The sequence below is a fragment of the Globicephala melas genome, chromosome 17 (genome assembly GCF_963455315.2).
Source record: "Globicephala melas chromosome 17, mGloMel1.2, whole genome shotgun sequence".
Lineage (NCBI taxonomy): Eukaryota > Metazoa > Chordata > Mammalia > Artiodactyla > Delphinidae > Globicephala > Globicephala melas.
This window is the reverse complement of record NC_083330.1, coordinates 43780727-43804607: the sequence shown is the minus strand read 5'-3', so window position 1 is coordinate 43804607 and position 23881 is coordinate 43780727. Positions and strand designations below refer to the sequence as shown.

Genomic DNA, 23881 nt, shown 5'->3' with positions numbered 1-23881 from the left:
ATAGAAAACCCAGAGATAAACCCACGCACCTATGTCACCTTATTTTTGATAAAGGAGGCAAGAATATACAATGGAGAAAAGACAGCCTCTTTAATAAGTGGTTCTGGGAAAACTGGACAGCTACATGTAAAAGAATGAAATTAGAATACTCCCTAACACCATACACAAAAATAAACTCAAAATGGATTAAAGACCTAAATGTAAGGCCAGGCAGGCACTATAAAACTCTTAGAGGAAAACACAGGCAGAACAGTCCTATGACATAAATCACAGCAAGATCCTTTTTGACCCACCTCCTAGAGAACTGGAAATAAAAACAAAAATTAAAAAAACCAGACATTTCTCCAAAGAAGATATACAGATTGCCAACAAACACATGAAAGGATGCTCAACATCACTAATCATTAGAGAAATGCAAATCAAAACTACAATGAGGTATCACCTCACACCAGTCAGAATGGCCATCATCAAAAAATCTACAAACAACAAATGCTGGAGAGGGTGTGGAGAAAAGGGAACACTCTTGCACTGTTGGTGGGAATGTAAATTGATACAGCCACTATGGAGAACAGTACGGAGGTTCCTTAAAAAACTAAAAATAGAACTGCCATATGACACAGCAATCCCACTACTGGGCATATATCCTGAGAAAACCATAATTCAAAAAGAGTCATGTACCCCAATGTTCACTGCAGCTCTATTTACAATAGCCACGACACGGAAGCAACGTAAGTGTCCACTGACAGATGAATGGATAAAGATGATGTGGATAAAATATTCCATATATACAATGGAATATTACTCAGCCATAAAAAGAAACAAAATTGAATTATTTGTAGTGAGGTAGATGGACCTAGAGTCTGTCATAAAGAGTGAAGTAAGTCAGAAAGAGGAAAACAAATACCATATGCTAACACATATATATGGAATCTAAATTAAAAAAAAGAAAAGCTTCTGAAGAACCTGGGGGCAGGACAGGAATAAAGATGCAGAAGTAGAGAATGGACTTGAGGACACGGGGAGGGAGAAGGGTAAGCTGGGATGAAGTGAGAGAGTGGCACGGATATATATACACTACCATATGTAAAACAGCTAGCTAGTGGGAAGCAGCTGTATAGCACAGGGAGATCAGCTCGGTGCTTTGTGACCACCTAGAGAGGTGGGATAGGGAGGGTGGGAGACTCAAGAGGGAGGAGATATGGGGATATATGTATATGTATAGCTGATTCACTTTGTTATAAAGCAGAAACTAACACACCATTGTAAAGCAATTGTACTCCAATAAAGATGTTAAAAATAAATAAATAATTTAAAAAAGGTGGTCCCCAAGACTGATAAAGTTACTGGTAATTAGTAGAATGCATTCCAATTAGTTAGCTCAGTAGTACTTTTTCTGTGAAAAAAATTTTATATCTATATAGAGGCAAATGTAATACATACACTTTCCCTGCAATTTCATAAACCGAAATTTCAATAGTGATCTTTGGCTATGATAACCACATCTCATATATTTTAGTGTAAAAAATAAATTTGAAAAAATTAATGTATAACCACCCACAATAGCAGAAGAAAAAGAAAGAAAATTTTAGAAAAAAAGAATTTTCAAGCAAAACTTGTATTACCAGCAGAGAGGTAAGGAAGAAGCAGCTGAAAAGAGATGATGTGTTGCCTGGGAATAAATAAGTATATGCAGGGAAATGTAACACGTAAGATTCCTGGGGAGGGATATGGTTAATGGAAGACACATACAAAAGAGGCACAGATGTTTAAATTTAAGAAAAAAAAAAAAGCTGCTGTGGCTTTGGTGGCAAAGCAAGCATAAATATGAGATTCATGAAAAGGTATAGTGAAATTTTCTAAATGGATATTTTATAGAAGATATATATGGCAAAACCAGACAAAGCCTCCTCATCTTTAAAATGATGTATCAGCAAGAGCCATTCAATTAAAAAAAATGAATGAGTCTTAAACGTCAATTTGTGTAAAAGAACCTTCTTGAGTACATATAAAGATTACAATACAATCCTCAAAAAGCTAAACAGAATTACCATATGACCCAGCAATTCCATGCCTAGGTGTACGCCAAAAGGAACTGAAAACACGTATGCAAACAAAACCTTGCACGTGAATGTTCAGAGCAGCACTATTCACAACAGCCAATCGGTGCAAACAGCGGAAAGGTCCATCAACGGATGAATGGATAAACACAATGTGATACATCCATGCAACAGAATATTATTCAGTCATAAAAAGAAATAACGTCAACACACATGCCACACCGCGGACCAACCTTGAAAACATTATGCTAAGTGAAATAAGCCAGACACCAAAGGTACATATTGTATGATTCTATTTATATGAACTATCCAGAAAGGGTAAATCCACAGAGACAGCAGATCAGGTGCTTGGAAAGGGAGAATGAGGAGTGGCTGCTTAAGGGGGACAGAGTTTCCCTTTGGGGATGAAATATTTTGGAACTAGTTAAAGGTGGTGGCTGCACAACACTGTGAGTGTACTTAAGGCCGCTAAACTGTACACCTTAAAATAGTTAATTTAGCTGTTACGTGAATTTTACTTCAATATTTTAACAAAGTATAATGCAGAAGGTTCAGAAATGTGAATGCCCAGTCTTTCAGACATAAATTCCTCCCTTCAGACCATTCAGCCTATCATTATGAACCAGATTTCCTAAAACACCTCCTCAACAGGCCCCCTGTCTCTCTGTCAGATGCTTCTTTGTTTCATGAGAACCCCTAACCCTGGGAAAAGATCCTACTTTCCCCAACCATCTCGGAGACTCCCATACAGAGGATGGGCAAATTAAGAGCAGAATTCCACAGCATGGGTGAGCCACGCTCTGTCTGTTGGAGAATGCATTCATTCCACACAATTTTACTGAGGATGCCTACTGTACAAAGTACCGCAACTACAGAGACAGATAAAACACAACCCCGACCTCCAGGAACTCCTAGAAGAATAAGAGAAAAAGAACTTTACAAAAAGAGAAGGCAGAGAATTTACAAACAATATGGAAAGAAGGCATAGGTGGTAGGAAAGGAGCCTGAAGGGCACGTGTGCTGGGGAGATGGTGGATCAGGGAAAGTCCTCTTCTTCGGGACAAGAAGGAATTAACCAGACAAAAAGGGGGAAGAAGAGCCTTCAGACACATATGAGGAGGCAGCAGATGACGTGCAGCAAGGCAGCTGTGCAGCAGGAGAAAAGGCTTGGAGAGCTCTCAGTGACACGCCTGATTTTACAGGATGGAGACCAAGCCGTGAATGCCCACGGTTCCATCTGGTCCCACTCAGATCCAATAACCAATATCTACCCTTTACTTCCGGACAGGCTGGGACCAGACAGGTCCTGAGCGACCACAGAGTCGAAGCACCAAGCCCACTCTCCACACGAATCTTTCCAAGAGTTTTTCTCCAAAGTACAGTGGGACCACGTGGGGAGGTAAGGCAGGATCTCAAAAAAGGAATTAATCCGAAACCTGCCATTCTCATTTTCCATAGCTTTGTTCAAGGTCCCCTCGTGGTCTCTCAACGCCCTTCACCTCTCCAACAACTGTGGCCCACACAGACAAAGGCAGCCTCACCTCTCTGTGATCCCCACCTCACTAATGTTCACACTTGGGGAGAATCTGTCTTATGTTAAGTTGTTCCCCCTAGCTATGTTCTAGTTTACTTAAAGACAGAGGCTATGTCATTTTTTTTTTTCCCTTTCTGTCTTTTTGTGGGGAGTGGGGCATGGTACACTAGACCAACACAAGGCTCAGTGTAATATACACATACTTGGAAGAAATTATACTTTGGACAAATGGGACCAGAAAATATTCTACATACCTAGAAATGTTATCCAAGTAGTAATTTTCAAAGTTCACCTGAAAGCAATTTATGAAGTCTGGAAATTCTTACCTTCCCATTCTCACCCAGGGGGTAAATAGGTCATAATATAAATTAGAACCAAATTCTGTGCTATTTTGCCATTTTAAGTTAATACTCATCCTAGGTGAGTGTCTATTTAAAGGGCACATAACACAAATATCTAGCAGGCCCATGAAGATATCCATCAAAACCATTTGGTTTTGAAGGAATGAAAGAAGACAATCATTCATGTAATGCCAATAACGAAGAACACGTCTACACTTTGACATCGTTCTTGAAGGAGGGGAGGAAAATAAAATCTCATTCCATTAGAAAACAACTAGACCTCAGGCGGCTGCCTCTGATCAGGTTACCTGTTAACACTGTCATTTGCTATCTGGATTCCGCAGTCTATTTGCAACACTGTTTTATAATCCACATAAGCTTTCTGATACTGCTCTAAAGCTTCATAGGCCATTGCTCGTCGAAGAAGAGGCTTGATTGAGAATGGACGAAGTTCCAGAGCCCTAAAGGAGACAGAAATATTACACTGTCATTTGTTTTGAAAATTACTCCCTTACTTACGCTAACTGAATGTATCCGATAGGACTGGACTCTCACATGCATTCATATCTGATATTTTACCTTGGGGATCTGGCAACATACCAGAAAGGCAAACCCAGAGTAGCAGAGCAATCAAATCTGTGGTTACCTCCTTTCTTTTAAAACAGTATCGAAGCCCTTTGGCATCTGCTCTTTCCCCCGGTGAGACTGAACTCCCCGACAGCAGGTGGTGCCCTCCCTCCCACTCCCCTGTGTACTAGCAGAGCCCATCATGGCACCAAGCACAGAGTAGGCTTTCAACAGGTTCTTGTTATTGACAGATTAAAAGGAAAATTTTTATTTGCACCTATGTATTTAATAAGGCACTTAGCACAGAACCACAAAACCTACACTGCATTTTGAAAATAAGCTCTCCAAAACTTAATACAGCTCATTATGATTTACTTGCTGCCAAAGGGCTTCAAACATAGACCCGAGGAAATCAAGGGAGTAAGTACCCAATGATTTCTTGTAAGTCATGAATTTTCACCTTGTACTTTTTAGTCTATGAAGCATTTCCAATATCACTAGAGATGTATTTCAAGGTTATGTTCCTTGGTTTTGTCTGAAGTAACTGCTTAAAGCTACCTCACTACTTAAGGCACTTCATTATATTCTGAAACAAAGAATACAATCAAAAGATTGTATTTATGAATGAAAACTATTGTACTCTTAGTTTTAACAAAATCAGCTGAAACTGTAAAGAAGAACTCCGTACAGAGATCCTATGAAGAGCTAATAAGCCACTAACAAATCTCCGTGCCAGACTGCCCACAGCGGGGATAAAGGTTTGCTCTTCTGGTAATTCTTATGCATGAGCAGTTTATATATCAGACATTTAACTTGCTTCAGGAAAAGCACAAGTGAGGGCTTCTTGACTTTTTCCCCAACAGTCCTAGAGATCTGCTGTCTATACCTGTCTACAGTGATCTGGAAGGAGGAAGCTCCGACAACATCTGCCATTGCTAGTCTCTGCAGACATTCTCATCTAATGTCACAACAAGCCTGCAAGGTAAATAGTAACATGTTCATGTTGCAGGTGAGGAAATGGAGAGACACAGGGAGCAGTCTGCCCACGTGCCCGTTCTTCTGAATTTAAGCTGCAGGAAAGCACTGGCGTTGCGGGAGCTGATCACCACTGTATCCCAGTGCCTAGATCACTGCCAGGCCAGTGGAGGGACTCGGCAAACCCCTCCCAAATGAACCTGCAGGGCCTACACTCTTTCTACCACGAACAGAAACAAGAGCACCACAGATAAAGGAACTCAGAGTCACCTGCCATTCAGGGATCCCCAATCCCTGGGCCACGGACCGGTACCGGTCCACGGCCTGTTAGGAGCCGGGCTGCACAGCAGGAGGTGAACGGTGGGTGAGCAAGTGAAGCTTCATCTGCCGCTCCCCATCTTCACAGCCCCTTGCATTACTTCCTGAACCATCCCCCCAATCCGAGGAAAAGTTGTCTTCCGCGAAACTGGTCCCTGGTGCCAAAAAGGCTGGGGACCGCTGCTCTACATCGTACAGATACTCAACTGGGTGTGTTCCTCAGCTGTGTATCATAGAATTTGTTCTAGAAATGTCATTAAACCTAATTAGCTTCATTTCTTTGAAAAATAACCAATTTTGCTTTGCCTAAGTGTTAGGATTGGGGATGATTTTAATGATCTTCTTTGCGTTGTACTGGGTTTTAAGACTTTTTTGTATAATAGGTATGTATTACTCGTGACCAGTAAAAGTTATTTTAAAAATAAAATTAAAGTCTATTAAAAACACTCAAACACTAGAAAACAGGTTTCTGGGCATCTGTACCACTGCCTTAAATCTACCTTAGTTAAATGCTTAGGGAATATTAACTACACAGTGATTATAAATATAGGTCACAAACACAAGACTACCCCCATTTCACCAAAGACTTCCAACACCCAAGGTGCTATTTATCCACAAGAGAGACCTGAGGTAGGCGTGGAATCTAAAACTGAATGAGATGATGCATTTAATTTTTAGCATTGCCCAGCCAAGTAAATGCAAGGTTTTTTCTCTTTAACCGCAATCCTGAAAATGAATGTGAGCTTTTAAGTGAGAATTCCACTAGAAGAAAAAAAGAAAAAAAAAAAAGCACATCCATTCATAAAAACAAACACAGAGAACTTTTAAACCAGAGTTTACAAAAGCTTAACTATTCAAGTTAACACAGTTAAGACTCTTAAATCGTCTTCTAATTTCAAGTCCGTCTGTGAGCAACAAAGATGAGAAAAAGCAGAGAATTACTAGGCAACATTCATTCGTCTTGATTCTGTCAGAATACCCTCAATGGAAAATCAGCTGAAAGATTTTTGATGTGGTTTAGATAACCCAAAAAGATTCTCTGACAGATGGGAACAGTGAAGATTTTTCTTTTAGCTGATAAGCAATTATGAGAATGACAAGTAATTTCTAGAAATAATTCTAGAATTTCTAGAAATAATTCTAGAATTATTTCTAGAAATTGTTTTATTGTTTAAAATCATTTGGTTTTAAACTTTTCTTAGGTGTCATAACCCTGTTTCATGCTTCACCTGGAAGCCTAACCTAGAAACCTGGAGATGCTGAGGGGAGGAGAGGGCAGGGCCTGCAGCCACTGAGCTCCTCAAACAGCCTCATGCTCCCAGCAGCTGCTCTCCATAAGCGCCTGGGAAAGAGCTCAAGGGAAGTGCTTCAGAGTAGGCCCCAGGAGTGTAGACACTTAAAATCAAAGACTTTCCCCCAAAAATGCATACAAAGTTATTTCATAGGTTCCCCCTCTCCCTTATTTTAAACTTTGCCCTGGGCAGTTTTTCTTTTTCTCTGTTTGAATCCTGCTACCACTTGTTTTGTTTGTTTTGTAGTAAGTGCTCCTGCAACAGGAAACAACTCTCCAAGGAGCAAAGATAATTAACTGAAAAACTAAAAAATAGGCTCCCTTTAAAATGTATGTAATCTTTTTCAGGTGAAGAGAAAACAGTCATCCTTCTGCTAATAATTGGTTCCTAGTTTATACATATTTAAATACAGCCATAGTTCAACATGTTCACATAAGTAAATCATGGTTTCCCTGGCACTGAAATGAGTTTGAGAATCGCTGCTTTAGCGTAAAATCACACCGTGCTCCTTATGCTGAGACTCATACACCAGGTATCAAAGAAAACATCTAAGTAGGTCGGCTTCTAGAAAGGTCAGTACTGATCAGCAGAACCAGATTCCTCAGCCTAGAACACAGCTTTAACTAAGGACACCTTACCTAAACCACCACCCACCTCCCTCCCTCCCTCCCCTGCAGGCAATCTCCCGCTCTCCTCCAGGGCAAACCTCCATTCTAGTGCCCACCCCCACTCCTGACCCCAGAGTCTCCTCTGTGACTTCCTCCTGGGTCTACACTGAAACAACACATTTTAGCAAGAAAATGTCTGCCACCTTACTCTCACTTAAGGATAAAGTGAGTCCACTGTTTGTAACTAGAGTCCTGAACTCACTCACTGAAGGAAGACCTAAGACAAGTCAGAAGGGTAATATATTACCATCACACACTTGAACTGAAAGGTTCTTAGCTGCAAATCACAACGTGCCTGATAATCTGCAAATACACGTGGTCTTGTTGTTAGTTATGGGCAGCGGTAAATGTTTAACAACCGGCTCTCCTGAGAAAAGAGGCCCAGGTTTGGGGCATTTGCCAATTTTCATGGTATTAGTAGTACTCCAACCATGGCAGATTTCAACTACCAACTTGACTTCAACCAACTCACAAGATCTTGAAAACCTAACAATTAGCTAGTGTGAGATAGCACAGCAGTAGGTGGGGTCTAGAGTCAGACCAATGTGAATATAAATATTATTGATTTTAAATATGAATATGTAAAATCGGCAAAAAATCCAAGCAGCTCACGGCCTTCTTTTTAAACTGCAGGCACAGATACCAGCAAGATTTTATCCATATCAATAAACTGATACTATCAATGGAAAAAAAAACTGTTTACCTTATAATCAAGGTGTCCACACATGCTACTGTCCAAACTAGGGCTTCTGAGAGTGAAAGGGGATGATATTAACAATTATACCAGACTACAGGAGTAAACCAAAACTGTGAAGGTTAAACCAGTACATATGGCTTCTTATTTTTTAGATGCACTAATAGTAGCTTCTTTCCAAAGGGCTCCTGAAGCAGGCTTATTATTTAATGGTAAAATGATACTTTTTATTCATGTAAATATATTCATCCATCTCAGCATGTAACTTGTTGAGTACCAAGGGTGACTAATGTGCTTGAGGGATGCAACCCTATAATACATGATTCTTGACCTCAGGGAGCTTAAAATCCAATGCAGTGGATGACATAAGTACCTACAGGTGTGAGAGTGACAGTGCAAGCATTACAGCCATGCAGATGACCAGGGAGCCCGAGGTGATCAGGAAAGCAGAGAGGATGGGGAAGCTGAAGAGGAAGGATTTCTGAAAAGCAAAGATGTACAGAGGGCATTATAGATATGAACCAAATGGGAGCAGAAAGCTTTTTTGGGGGGCAGTGTGGTGACAGAGGAGGTTATAATTATCTAGAAGACCATACTGAGCCACTGAACACCCGCTGAAACAGTCTGCACAAAATAATGCTTCAGGAAAAGCTATTCTGATGCCACAGTGGATTGGAGGAAGCAGAGAGACTAGTTAGAAGGCTTCTGCAGTACTCTGAGACTGATGTGAAAAAGAGTATGAATTAAGGTGATAGCAGTGGAAGTGAAAAAAGTTTGCACAATCTTCTATAATTGTCTTCATATATGTGAAAGGATTTACAAGTTTTATGTATTAACCAATTAACACATCTTAAATGTCTTAATTAGACTCTTACGCAGAAAATTTAGTATATTAAATACTGCATTCATCACAGTGAAATGATAATCTCTTGACAAAGCTGAAAACGGGCAGTTTACCTGTTACAATCTTGAATGCAGCCACTGCAATTTCCGTCTTTTAGGTAACATGCTGCTCTATTTGAATATAAGATACTTAGATCATCTGCATTTCCACTTCCTAAAATCACATTTAATTAAATACAGTTAAAATCCATTAGCGAAATCACAGTTCAACAGACAACTGAGGTCTCCCGCGGCACTGCAGTCCTACACCCCGCTGCTAATGCAGCTCCGAGGACCTCCCTGTGCCCGCAGTGGCCAGAGAGGCCAAGCCCGTAAGGGACCGCGGCAACCGTGCCCCGCCCGGGCACACGCTACGCGTTCCAAGGTACAGCTCCCGGAGGTGGAGTCGCTCCCGCCCTGCCCTCGGTTACTGGGAAGGAACCTACAGGGCGAGCGCCTGTCAATCGGGAGGTGGCCCGCGCCTCTCCCGCGTTGGCCCCTTTAGGTCCCGCGAGCCGCAGCCCGAGGGGCCAGGGACCCCGTGGGCGAAGCTCACTCACCTGCAGGCTCCAGCTGCGCGATCACCGCCGAGTACCTGAGAGCCGCCTCGGCGAACTGCCCGTTTTTAAAGAGCTCGTTGCCCTGGCTCTTCAGGCCGGCGGGGCCGACTGGGGCGGCGGGCGCCGGCGGCGCGCCAGGTCCGGGGGACGCGCCGGGACCAGGGGGCGCGCTGGCCGCGGGGCCCCCCGAGCGCCGCCCGCCGCCCGGGTGCCCATTGGAGCCACCCGCCGTCGCCGGGGCCCGCGGCCGGTCCCGCTTGTCCGCGCCGGCCTCCGGCGCCCGGCCCCGCCGCGGCGCGCCCCTCTGCGGCCGCCTGCCGCCCTCGCTCTTGCCAGTCAGCTTCTTCTGGATGTTGCCCATGGCGCGCGGCTCGGCGGCGCGCCCGGCAGGCGCCGGCTCCGCGGCCTCTGTGGGGAGTGGATGCGGGAAGTGAGTGTTTGCATCATCGCGAGCAACTACCAGGGAGGCCGCGGCGGTGCCGGCGCAGGGGCGGGGTCGCGGGAGAAGCCAGGCAGAGTGGGCCCGCCCCTCGGGCGGAATCCGGCGGTTCCGGCGCCTCTGGGGGGCCGGTTGGCCCAGAGGGTTAACAGCGGAGGTCGCGCTCCGAGCCCTAGTGGCTTCCCGGGCTAGGGACGGAAGCCAACCCCGGATTTAACTCTTCAAACGCTGAAGAGCTTGGGACGTGAAAAGCGGCATTTCAAAATCATTCCCTTCATCAACGCATACGTATCGAGGTAGGTCTTACAAAATATGTACTTTTCTTCCATTTACAGTTTAGAAATGAATGAATGAAGTTACTAAAACTTGAATACAATAATTGCACCCAAAGTTAGGGCACCCTTTCCTTATGTTAAGGGACTGGGAGAAGATAATTTGAAAAAAAAAAAAAAAGTCCAAGTGATTTTTAAGCCATTTAAAAATGATTTTAGCAAAGAACTCACATAAAACAGGCACCTGGTTTTTAAAGTGAACCTTAAAAAGACAGTAAAATTTCCAGTACAATACCTTATTCAAACTTAAAAGTTCCTTTGATCTTGATTGAAAGATTTCAGGTACTTATCAGAGCTTAAATAATTGATTATTGAATTGATATTTAAATAGGCAAATGATGCATAAATATTTCATTGATGGGTGTCCTAATATTTAAAACAAAGCAATTCATCATTTCAAAGCACTAAATGCAGAAACTTCCCAGCTTTCTCTTGTAACAAATTCTAATCTGATTTTTAATGAATCTATTTCCCATTCTGTTTCATGAATGGTAAAGCCAGAATTTGAAGCACAAAGACAGAGGAAGTAGAAAACCACTAGTACTTAAATAAAAATCAGTGGATGGATGATCACCTTAAGGCAAGCAATGAGTATAAAAACACACTAATTAATAAATACAGCTTTCTATTCAGCAGAATAACATCCAGTTTTGGATCACTTACCAAAAGGGGCTTAACAATAAAAAGATGATCTTATTATAGAGATAAATCCCCAAATGGGACCCAGAGCAAGGCTCCAGTACTCTTCATCTGGAATCTGCTGCTCAAGTCCCACCCAGCATAAAAATGGATGGAAGCTTAAGTCAGTGTCAGTAGAAACGATGGACAGCTAGTATTATTTTCTATTCCCTTGTATGTCTGACCAATACTATTACTAAATAGCTGCCATTTATTTAGAACTTAACATGGGTCAAGACCTTTACATACATTATCATTTTCATTATCGTTAATCTTCATACCAAGTATTGTCCCCACATTACAAATGAAGCAAGAGAAACACATGGAAGAAGCTAAGGAATTCTCTCAAGCATGAAGAGCTAGAAACCAACATAACTGAGATTCAAATGAAATGAATGCTGTACCTCTTTCCTTAAGACTGAAATGCCCCTTAACATTTTCCTGCAAAGGTAAGCAGAGGCCTGAACATGAAAGACCTGTGAGTCCTGTTGGGTATTTAACTACCTGTGGGACATTCCAGAGGAGTTGTTCAGGAGGTAGCTCCAAATGTAGGTCAGAGGAGGCCTTATCTAGAGACATTGACTTGGGAACTGCTGGCAAAAAAAGGATCACTGAAGTTTGAGTGTGAATGGAGTCACCGAGATCTTCCAAAGGATCCTAAGAAATAAAAAACTTAAAGGGGGGCTTCCCTGGTGGCACAGTGGTTGAGAGTCCGCCTGCAGATGCAGGGGACACGGGTTTGTGCCCCGGTCCGGGAAGATCCCACATGCCACGGAGCGGCTGGGCCCGTAAGCCATGGCCACTGAGCCTGCATGTCTGGAGCCTGTGCTCTGCAACGGGAGAGGCCTAAACAGTGAGAGGCCTGCATACCGCAAAAACAAAAACAACAACAAAAACAAAAACAAAACGCTTAAAGGATGATCAGAATCTCCAGTGGAGATGGAGGAGTACCTAGAAATGAGAGAGAAAACAGGAGGGTGTACTGCCTCAGAAACCAAGAAGAAAGAGTATTTCAGGGAGAAAGGAGTAAACAGTAACCAATATCAAAGGAAGGAATGGCCAAGAGTTTTGACTGCATAAGGATTAAAGAAAATCATTAGCTCTGAAGACCACAAAGACTTCAGTACCCTGGGGTGGGGTGGTTTGGGTAGCTGGTAGATACAAAAATCCTCAATGAAATACTAGCAAACTGTTAAAAGGATTATACATCATGACCAAGTGGGATTTATCTCAGGAATGGAAGAGTAGTTCAACAGTAGAAAATCAATCTGTGCAACAGATGACATTAAAGGACAAGGGGAAAAACTGACACGGTCATAACTGACATTGAAAAGGAACTTGACAAAATCCAACACCCCTTCATGATAAAAACACTCAGCAAACTAAGAAGAGAAGTAAAATTTCTCAACATGATAAAGTACTTTTATGAAAAACGGCTAACATCATACTCAATAGTGAAATCCTGAAAGCTTTCCCCTGAAGCTCAGGAATAAGACAAAGATGCTGTTTTCACTGCAGCTACTCAACATTGTACTGGAAGTTGTAGCCTGATCAATTAGACAAGAAAAAGAAATAAAAGGCATATATATTGAAAAGAAAAAGTAAAACTATCTCTATTCATAGATGACATGATTATCTACAGAGATGACATGATTATCTACAGAGATGACATGATTATGTCATAGATGACATGATTATATATAGATTATCTATCTATACCTATATATATATAAATGTACATATATTCCCAAAGAATACACACACACACAAACCACTACTAGAGCTAATAAGCAAATTCAGTGATTTCAGAGTACAAGATCAACATACAAAAATCAGTTGTTTCTATAAATTAGCAATGAAAAATCCTGAAAGGAAATTACGAAAATAATTACATTTACAGTAGCATCCAAAGGAATAAAATATTTAGGAATAAACTTAACCAAGGCAGTGAAAGACTTGTATAATAAATATTGCTGAAAGAAATTAAATAGGGCTTCCCTGGTGGCGCAGTGGTTGAGAATCTGCCTGCTAATGCAGGGGACACAGGTTCAACCCCTGGTCTGGGAAGATCCCACATGCCGCAGAGCAACTAGGCCCGTGAGCCACAACTACTGAGCCTGCGCGTCTGGAGGCTGTGCTCCGCGACAAGAGAGGCCGTGATAGTGAGAGGCCCGCACACCATGATGAAGAGTGGCCCCCGCTTGCCACAACTAGAGAAAGCCCTCGCACAGAAACGAAGACCCAACACCAACACAGCAAAAATAAATTAATTAATAAACTCCTACCCCCAACATCTAAAAAAAAAAAAAAAAGATCCTTTAAAAAATAGAAATTAAATAAATGGAAAAACATCTCTTGATCATAGATAGGAAGACAATGTTGTTAAAATATTAATACTATACAAAGCAGTCTACAGAGTCAACATAATCCCTATCAAAACTCCACAGCCTTTTGGGCAGAAATGGAAAAGCTGATCCTCAAATTCATGTGGAATTTCAAGGGGCCTAGAATAGCCAAAACAATCTTGAAAAAGAGAACAAAATCAAAGGACTTACACTTCAGACTTCAAAACTTATGGAAAGCTACAGTAATCAAAACAGCGTGATACGACATAAGGATAGACATATAAACCAATGAAATAGAGAGTCCAGAAATAAACCCATGCATCTATGGCCATGTGATTGTTTTCTTAGGGTAAAATATGTTTGAATTTTTATCAAATGCAAATCAATGAAACATCTAAAAACCACAGCTTTGGACCATGTCAGTCAGGTAGTTTTGTTTGTTTGTTTGTTTGTTTTAATACACCTTTATTATTTTTTTTGAGGTATAGTTGATTTACAATATTATATGTTTTAGATGTGCAAAATATTGATTCACAATTTTTAAAGGTTATATTCCATTTATAGTTATTATAAAATATTGGCTATATTCCCTGTGCTGTATAATATACCCTTGTAGCTTATTTATTTTACACATAGTAGTTTGTACCACTTAATCCAATACCCCTACCTTGTCCCTCCCTGCTTTCCTCTCCCCTCTGGTTTGTTCTCTATGTCTGTAAGTCTGTTTCTTTTTTGTTATATCCACTATTTTATTTTATTTTTTAAATTCCACATATAAGTTTTATCATATAGTATTTCTCTTTCTCTGACTTATTTCACTAAGCATAATACCCTCCAATTCCATCCATGTTGTTGCAAATGGCAAAATTTCACTCTTTTTTTAAGACTGAGTAGTAGTGCAGTGTGTGTGTGTGTTACATTTTCTTTATCCATTCATCTGTTGATGGACACAAGTTGCTTCCATATCCTAGCTATTGTAAATAATGCTGCTATGAACATTGGGGTGCATATATCTTTTCAAATTAGTGTTTTCTTTTTTTTAACATCTTTATTGGAGTATAATTGCTTTACAATAGTGTGTTCGTTTCTGCTTTATAACGAAGTGAATCAGCTATACATATACATATATCCCCATATCTCCTCCCTCTTGTGTCTCCCTCCCACCCTCCCTATCCCACCCCTCTAAGTGGTCACAAAGCACCGAGTTGATCTCCCTGTGCTATGCAGCTGCTTCCCACTAGCTATCTATTTTACATTTGGTAGTGTATATATGTCCATGCCACTCTCTCACTTCATTCCAGCTTACCCTTCCCCCTCCCCGTGTCCTCAAGTCCATTCTCTACGTCTGCATCTTTATTCCTGTCCTGCCCCTAGGTTCTTCATAACCAATTTTTTTTTAGATTCCATATATATGTGTTAGCATACAGTATTTGTTTTCATTTTATTTGAATATATACCCTGCAATGGAATTGCTGGATCATATGGTAGTTCTATTTTTAGTTTTGTGAGAAACCCTCATACCGTTTTCCACAGTGGCTATACCAATTTACATTCCCGCCAACAGTGCACAGGGTTACATTTTCTCCACATCCTTGCCAACATTTGCTCTTTGCGGTCTTTTTGGTGATAGCCATTCTGACAGATGTGAGGTGATATCTCATTGTGGTTTTTTTTTTTTTCCCCTGACCATTTTTTATTTTATTTTATTTGTATTTTTTTTGCGGTAGGCGGGCCTCTCACTGCTGTGGCTTCTCCCGCTGTGGAGCACAAGCTCTGGACGTGCAGGCTCAGCAGCCACGGCTCATGGGCCCAGCCGCTCCGCAGCATGTGGGATCCTCCGGGACCGGGGCACGAACCCGTGTCCCCTGCATCTGCAGGCGGACTCTCAACCACTGAGCTACCAGGGAAGCCCTCTCATTGTGGTTTTGATTTGCATTTCTCTGATGATTAATGATGTTGGTCATCTTTTCATGTGCCTGTTGGCCATTTGTATATCTCCTTTGGAAAAATGTCTATTCAGGTCTTCTGCCCATTTTTTAATCGAGTCGTTGTTTTGACCTGGGTTGTTGGAGCTGTTTATATATGTTGGATATTAACCCCTCATTGATCTTATCATTTACAAATATCTTCTCCCATTCAATAGGTTGTCTTTTTGTTTTGTTGGTGGTTTCCTTTGCTGTGCAAAAGCTTTTTAGTTTAATTAGGTCCCATTTGTTTATTTTCGCTTTTGCTTCCTTTGCCTGAGGAGACAGATCCAAAAAACTATTGCTACAACTTATGTCAAAGGATGTTTGGCCTACATTTTCTTCAGGAGTTTTATGGTTCCTGGTCTTACATTTAGGTCTTTAATCCATTTTGAGTTTATTTTTGTATATGGTGTTAGAAAATGTTCTAATTTCATTCTTTTACATGGAGCTGTCCAGTTTTCCCAGTACCACTTATTGAAGAGACTGTCTTTTCTCCATTATATATTCTTGCCTCCTTTGTTGTAGATTAATTGACCATAAGTGTGTGGATATGGCCAACTGATTTTGGACAAAGGTGCCAAGTCCATTCAATGAGGAAAGAATAGTTTCCTTAACAAATGGTGTTAGGACAACTAGATTTCTACATGTCAAAAAACAACAACAAAAACAAAAAATCAAAGCTAAGTTGGACTCCTTCCTACCTCAACTAATCAAAATAAATCAATGACCTAAATATAAGAGCTAAAACCGTAGCACTCTTAGAAGAAAACATAGGAGTAAATCTACATGACCTTGGATTTAACAGTGGATTTTTTTTTTGCCACACCACGTGGCATGTGGGATCTTAGTTCCCTGACCAGGGATCAAACCCATGCCCCCTGCATTGGGAGCATGGAGTCTTAACCACTGGACTGCCAGGGAAGTCCTAATAGTGGATTTTTATATATGACACCAAAGGTATAAGTAACAAAAGTAGATAAATTGGACTTCATCAAAATTAAAAACTTTTGTGCATCAGAGGATATTATCAAGAAAGTTAAAAAACCCATAGAATGGGAGAAATTATGTGCAAATCAAGTATCTGATAAGGGTTTAATATCCAGAATACAAAAATAATGGTTACAATGCAACAATAAAAAGACAACCTAATTTGAAAATGGGCAAAGGACTTGAATAAACATTTCTCCAGACAAGATATACAAATGGCTAATAAGCACATGGAAAACGGTCAACATAATAAGTCATTAGGGAAATCCAAATCAAAACCTTAAGGAGTTACCACTTTACACCCATTAGGATGGTTATACTCAAAGAGGCAAACCATAACAAGTGTTTGCAAGAATGTGGAGGAATTGGAATCCTTATATGTTGCTGGTAAGAATATAAAATGGTATAAACACTTTGGAAAACAGTCTTGCAGTTCCTCTAGAAGTTAAACATAGAGTTACCATATAACCCAGTATTCTGCTTTTAAGTATATACCCCCCAAAATTAAAAACATATGTACATGCATAAACACAAACCAAAAATACTTGTACATGAATGTTCACAAAAGCATTATTCATAATAGCCAAAAAGTGGAAACAACCCAAATGTCCATCAACTGATTAATGAATAAAGAAAATGTGATATTATCAATGTAAGAATATTATTTTCCATAACAAGGAGTGAAGTACTAAGACACTGGTCTTAGTAATATTTTTTTGGATATGTCTCCTCAGACAAGGGAAACAAAAGTAAAAACAAACAAATGGGACTACATCAAACTAAAAAGTTTTTGCACAGCAAAGGAAACTATGAAAAAATGAAAAGGCCACCTACTGAATGGGAGAAGATATTTGTAAACCATATATCTGATGAGCTAGTATTCAAAATATACAAACAACTCAAATAACTCATAGCAAAAAAACCCAAACAACCCAGGTAAAAAATGGGCATAGCATCTGAATAAACATTTTTCCAAAGAAGACACACAGATGGCCAACAGGCACATGAAAAGATGCTCAAAATCGTTAATCATCAGAGATTAAAACGACAAAGAGCTATCACCTCACACCTGTCAGAATGGCTGTTATCAAAAAGACAACAAATAATAAGTGTTAGTGAGGACGTGGAGAAAGTGTAACCCTTGTACACTCTTGGTGGGAATGTGAATTGGTACAGCCAGTATGGAAAACAGTATGGAGATTCCTCAAAAAATTAAAAACAGAACTACCATACAATCCAACAATTCCACTCCTGGGTGTTTATCTGAAGAAAACAAAAACACTAATTAGAAAAGATATACAGACCTCTATGTTCATTGCAGCATTATTTACAATAGCCAAAATATGGAAGCAAACCACTAATAGATGAATGGATAAAGAAGATGTAGCATACATATATAAATAAATGTACATAAAATATATAATAGAATATTACTCAGCCATAAAAAAGAATGCAATCTTGCCATTTGTGACAACATGGATAGATGTAGAGGGTATTATGCATAGTGAAATAAGTCAGACAGAGAAAAACAAATACTGTATGATTTCACTTATATATGGAATATAAAAACAAAACAAACGAACAAACATAAAACAGAAACAGAGTCATAGATACAGAGAACAAACAGATGGTTGCTGGAGGGGAAGGGGCTGAGGGAAAGAGAGAAAAAGGTGAGGGACATTAAGTAAAAACTTCCACTTGCAAAAATAAATGAGTCACAGGTATGAAATGTACAGTATGGAGAATATAGTCAATAATTATGTAATATCTTCATATGGTGACAGATCATATAGACTTACTGTGGTGATCATTTTGAAATGTATAGAAATACAAAATCACTAAGTTGTGTAGCAGGAACTAACATGTTGTCAGTCAATTATACTTCGAAACCAAATAAACAAGCTCATAGAAAAAAAGATCAGATTTGTGGTTACCAGAAGTAGGGAATGAGGGGAGGGGGAAATGGATGAAGGCAGTCAAAAGGTACAAATTTCCAGTTACAAGGTAAATAAGTACTAGGGATGTAATGTACAACATGATAAACATAATTAACACTTTTATATATGAAAGTTGTTAAGAGAATAAATCCTAAGAGTTCTCATCATAAGGAAAATTTTTTTTTTCTATTTTAAAAATGTTGCATCTATATGAGATGATGGATGCTTTCTAAACTTACTGTGATAATCATTTCATGATGTATGTAAGGAAAATCATTATGCTGTATGCCTTAAACTTTATACAGTGCTAATGTCAATTATATATTAATAAAACTGGAAGAATAAAAAAGGAATGAAGTACTGATACATACTTCAACACTTCAACATGGATAAACCTTGAAAACATTATGCTGAGTGAGAAGCCAGACACAAAAGGCCACATATTGTATGATTCCATTTACATGAGATATTCAGAATAAGCAAATCTGTAGAGACAGAAAGTGGATCAGTAGTTGCCAGGGGAAAGGGAGATGGGAGTGACTGCTAATGGGAATGGGATTTCTTTTTGTGATGATAAAAATGTTCTGGAATTAGACAGTCGTGATGATTGTACAACCTTGTAAGTATACTAAAATCTACTGAATTTGTAAAGGATGAATGTTATGATATATGAATTATATCTCAAGTTTTTAAAAAGAATCCTTATTTTACCTTACCACTGACAACAAAGAATACTTTTTTTTTCCCATCTCAGTCAATTTGATGGGAGAAAAAAAAAATCTATATTTAACTTTCATCTTTTTATTAGCAATACAAAAATGTATTGATCGGGGCTTCCCTGGTGGCACAGTGGTTGAGAGTCCGCCTGCGGATGCAGGGGACGCAGGTTTGTGCCCCGGTCTGGGAAGATCCCACATGCTGCGGAGCGGCTGGGCCCATGAGCCATGGCTGCTGAGCCTGCGTGTCCAGAGCCTGTGCTCCACAACAGGAGAGGCCACAACAGTGACAGGCACGCGTACCGCAGAAAAAAAAAAAAGTATTGATCATTTAATTTCTTCATTAGTGATTTCTCTGTTCCTATGCTTTGTTCATTTTGGTACTAGGCTCTTTAACTTGGTCTTATTGTTTTGTAAAAGCTCTTCATATTTAAGGTCATAAACCCTTTGCCATTTTACTAATTTGTCATTTGCCTTTTATTTTTTTATGGCATCTGTCTTATACAAGTTTTTAATTTTTACATAATCAAAATAATTCATCTTTCTCTTTATGATTTTGTCTGTTGTTTTAACTCTTTGAAATCCCCACCCTTCCAACCTCCTGATCCCACCAATTCTAGGACAAGAGGAATATTTACATTTTATTCTTCTGTTTGTCAATGACTGTTTAATTTTCTTATATTTCATTTTTAAGTGGAGAATAAGCAACAACACTACAAGGGAGTCTAGAGGCTTACTTTCCTCTGATGGCCACTTCTAAATATTCTCTACTAGGGAAGGAAAACACAAATAGGGAGGTTTCCGAGAAAGCCCATGAACTCAAATCCCAGATCCAATCAGCCTGGCGAGGACAGGTATTTCTTCATAGCAGCCCTCAAAAGGACAGGTGAAGAAAGCCTATCAATTGTCTTATCTCAGTACCTGACACAGAGTAGGTGCTCAGTAACTGTCAGCTGTTAGATTAAACCCATTGGTTACGTTGTACCTCAGTCTGGATGACCTGGGCCTGGCCAACCCAGGTGGAGCCCACAGGGAAGCAGCAGTATCAGCAGTATCAATCAGCAGTAACACTAATTGCTGCATTTTCCCATGGTCTTCAGGGCTCCCTGCATCATACCCCATAATGACTAAGAATTCTTTCTTGGAATGTGGTGGGAGGGGAACCACAGGCAAAGATTCCAGTTTGATAACCTCCCTCTGGGCTTTCACATTATTTTCCTAAAAGTGACTTGGATTTCTCCTGTCTTGTCCAAGGCTCCAGGACCTCGTTTTACATATTATCTAACAATGGAACTTGGTAAAAATGAACATAATATAGTCCCATTGTTCTTACTTCATCTTAAAAGCACTACTTCTGAGCTTCCAGCCATTTAACCTACCTAATCTTGATTTGCTTCTGATAAAAGGGAACTAACTGGTCTTAAAATTTATATCCTTCCTCATCAAGACATTTTTGTTTTCTGAATCTTGCATACTTTTATATATTCCCTAATCTACAAAATAATTATGGGGGGGGCGGGCATGAGTGACAGGATCAGAAATGGTTCTCTTAAAGCTCTGCCTGCTTGGAAATCTGAATGGGAATATTGCTTCCCTATGGGACTTACCTTAGGGATAACCACCTAATTCAGAGAGAAACATAACAATCTGTTAAGTGATATTACACTACAGTAATCCTAACTCAGAGTTTTAATCATGGAACCATATGTATTACTAATTTTTGATTAGCCCTTTGCTGTTTATCTCTATTTGTGAAGAGGGCATTTTAGTATGTTTATTGAGATGCAGTTGACACATAACACTGTTTAAGTTGTACGGTATGGTGATGTGATACACATATATACTGCAGAATGATTACCACAATAAGGTTACTTAATACATCCATCACAGAACTACTATTACTTTTGTAATAAAAATATTTAAGATCGACTGTCTTAGCATCTTTCAAGTATATAATACAGTATTGTTAACTATAGTCATCATGCTATACTGAATCCCCAGAACTTATTCATCTTATAACTGGAAGTTTATACCCTTTGACCAACTTCTCCCCAATATCTCCAACCCCTCCGCCCTAGAAACCACCATTCTACTCTCTATTATTATGAATTTGGCTTTTTAAAATTCCACACCATAAGTGGGATCAGAGTATTTTTCTCTGTCTGACTTATTTCACTTAGTACAATACCCTCAAGTTCCCTCCATGTTGTCACAAATGGCAGGATTTTCTTCTTTATTATGGCTGAATAATGTTCATGTGAGTGTCTGTGTTGTGTGTGTGTTTGTATCACACTTTCTTTACTTATTCATCCTTTGGTGGACACTTAGATTGTTTCCATATCTTGGTTATTGGGAATAATGCTGCAATGAACAATGGATATCTCTTCGAGATAGTGATTTCATTTCTTTTGGACATATACCCAGAAGTGGGATGGCAGGATCATATGGTAGTTCTATTTTTTAATTTTTTGAGGAACCTCCATACTGTTTTCCATAGTGGTTATATTCCCACCAATAGTACAAGAGTTCCCTTTTCTCCATATCCTTACTGACATTTGTGATCTCTTGTCTTCTTGTTGACGGCCATTCAAATAGGTGTGAGGTGATATCTCATTGTGGTTTTGCTTTGCATTTCCCTGATGATTAGTGATGTTGAGCACCTTTTCATGTACCTGTTGGCCATATAAATGTCTTGTCTGGAAAAATGTCTATTGAGTTCCTCTGCCCATTCTTTAATCAAAAATGATCATATTAGTCATTAACCCACTTGTTTCTCAACATATGTTCAACCTCTGATAAGAGTTCTTAGTACAGCGTCAGCACAAGAGTGGATAAACACCAAATTATATCTGTTTCTTTTACAGTGTAGCCCGGTGATATTCAGCCTGGGTTTTATAGAACCTGTACTTCCTTAGTTGGTATCTAATAACCATGTTTAAGAGATACACTTTGGAATCTCACAGATTTGGGGCCATATCCTAACCATATGACATAACCTATGCAAATGTGGCAAATAACCTTTCTAAGCTTCTGTTTCCTAATCTATAAAAGTATGGATATTATAGCTTCCTTGAGGATTAAGTGAAATAATATAAGTAAAGCACTTTCACAGTTCTTCAAGTGTGCTAATTGTCCCCCCCCCAAAAAAAAAAGTAGTGAGAAGAGCAATTCCTGTCAAGGTGGAGTAAACATAATCCACCCTGTCTCTCACACTGAATACAATTAAAAACCTGGGACAGAATTCATGGAGCAGTTATATGAGGACACTGAAAAGTAAATGGTAGCAGGCTGATTGGGGAAAGGAACTAGAATTGGAAATACCTCCCAAACAGCAGTGAGTTTCTCATTTTTCTTTCCTCTGATATCTCCTAGCCTGGGTCAAAGTCAGTTTAAAACCCAAAACTGCACTGGGTATGGAGAAAAAGAGCTTTAGGAGGTCCCCTTTATTATTTATCTTAAGAAAAAAAAAGAAATAGTTGGCCCCTATGGGGAAATTCCCTATTTCTATTTGTTTATTTGTTTGTTTTGTTTTTCCTTTCTCTCCAATCCCAGCTCCCAGGCAATCCTTCAGCAGCTGCAGTAGCAGCCAAGTAGATAGCTAAAACTTTGAGGGAGAGGAACTCATCTCTGGTCAGAGAAACTGTGGTCCTAAGGATATCCCCATTGCTTTTTTTTTTTTTCTCTTTCCTCTTGCTGCTCACTACTGGAGGCACATAGTCATGGGAAGTGTACAGTAGAATTAAAGTGTGGCTTTCTAGCCAAAGGAAGAGGAAGGAAAACATCTGGCATCCAGAAGGAGTAGGGAAGAATCACAGAGAGGAGGGAACTTAAGAAAACAATTGCATAAAATTGTAACTGAAATGAGCTTACCCACCAGGTGATCCATGTGCATAAATTTGACCTTAAACATCCTACCAAAAATTTTGAGAAGTGAATTCCGGGGGAAACCATTACCCAGGCCCCAGTTGGTCATGGGGTGGTGCACAAGTGGGACAGATCCAAATAGTGCTGCGAAGGTTTTGAAACTAAACTGACATTAGAACCATAGTCCACAGAAGTCAGGTAGGACAACTGTTACCCAAAACTAACCAGATTGATTAACTGCTTTAAAGTAAAAGTTCCCCATCAGATTTAAACAAAACTGAAAATCACATATAATAATATTAAAAATTGCTAATATACAGTACAAAATTCCTTACAAGTGAAGAAGAAAGAAAATCTCAACATGTGGCAAAGAAAAAAGCAATTAAGTAATACTAAACCCTGGATAACCAGATGTTATGAATTCTCAAAGACTTTAAAGTGGCAATACTAACCATGCTCCAAGAAATACAGGCAAACACTCTTAAAATGAATAGAAAGATTAAAAAGTTTTGCTGAAAAATAGAAGATTTAAAAAAAAAAAGAACCAAATGGAAACATTACAATGGAAAAATACAATAACCAAGATAAAAAAAATTCACCAAATGGCTACAATAATACAATTGAGATGAGAGGAAAAGGTCAGTGAACTTGAATATATAGATCAAGAGAAATTTCTCAATCTTAACAAGAGAGAGGAAAAGTAACTGGGGGAAAGAAAGAACAGAGCC

The 23881-nt window shown here is 39.6% G+C and overlaps 1 protein-coding gene across 3 annotated transcripts in view; it reads right to left on the bottom strand.

Moving 5' to 3' along the window:
• Positions 1-23881, bottom strand: part of SPAG1 (sperm associated antigen 1) — a 102675-nt gene that overhangs the window by 18679 nt on the left and 60115 nt on the right. For all 3 annotated transcript variants that reach the window (XM_060287659.2, XM_060287660.2, XM_070044036.1), the window contains 3 exons: positions 9889-10296; positions 9404-9503; positions 4241-4393 (listed from right to left, as the gene is read on the bottom strand). In XM_060287659.2, the coding sequence (XP_060143642.1) occupies positions 4241-4393; positions 9404-9503; positions 9889-10296 (661 nt within the window). The remainder of the gene's footprint in view (positions 1-4240; positions 4394-9403; positions 9504-9888; positions 10297-23881) is intronic.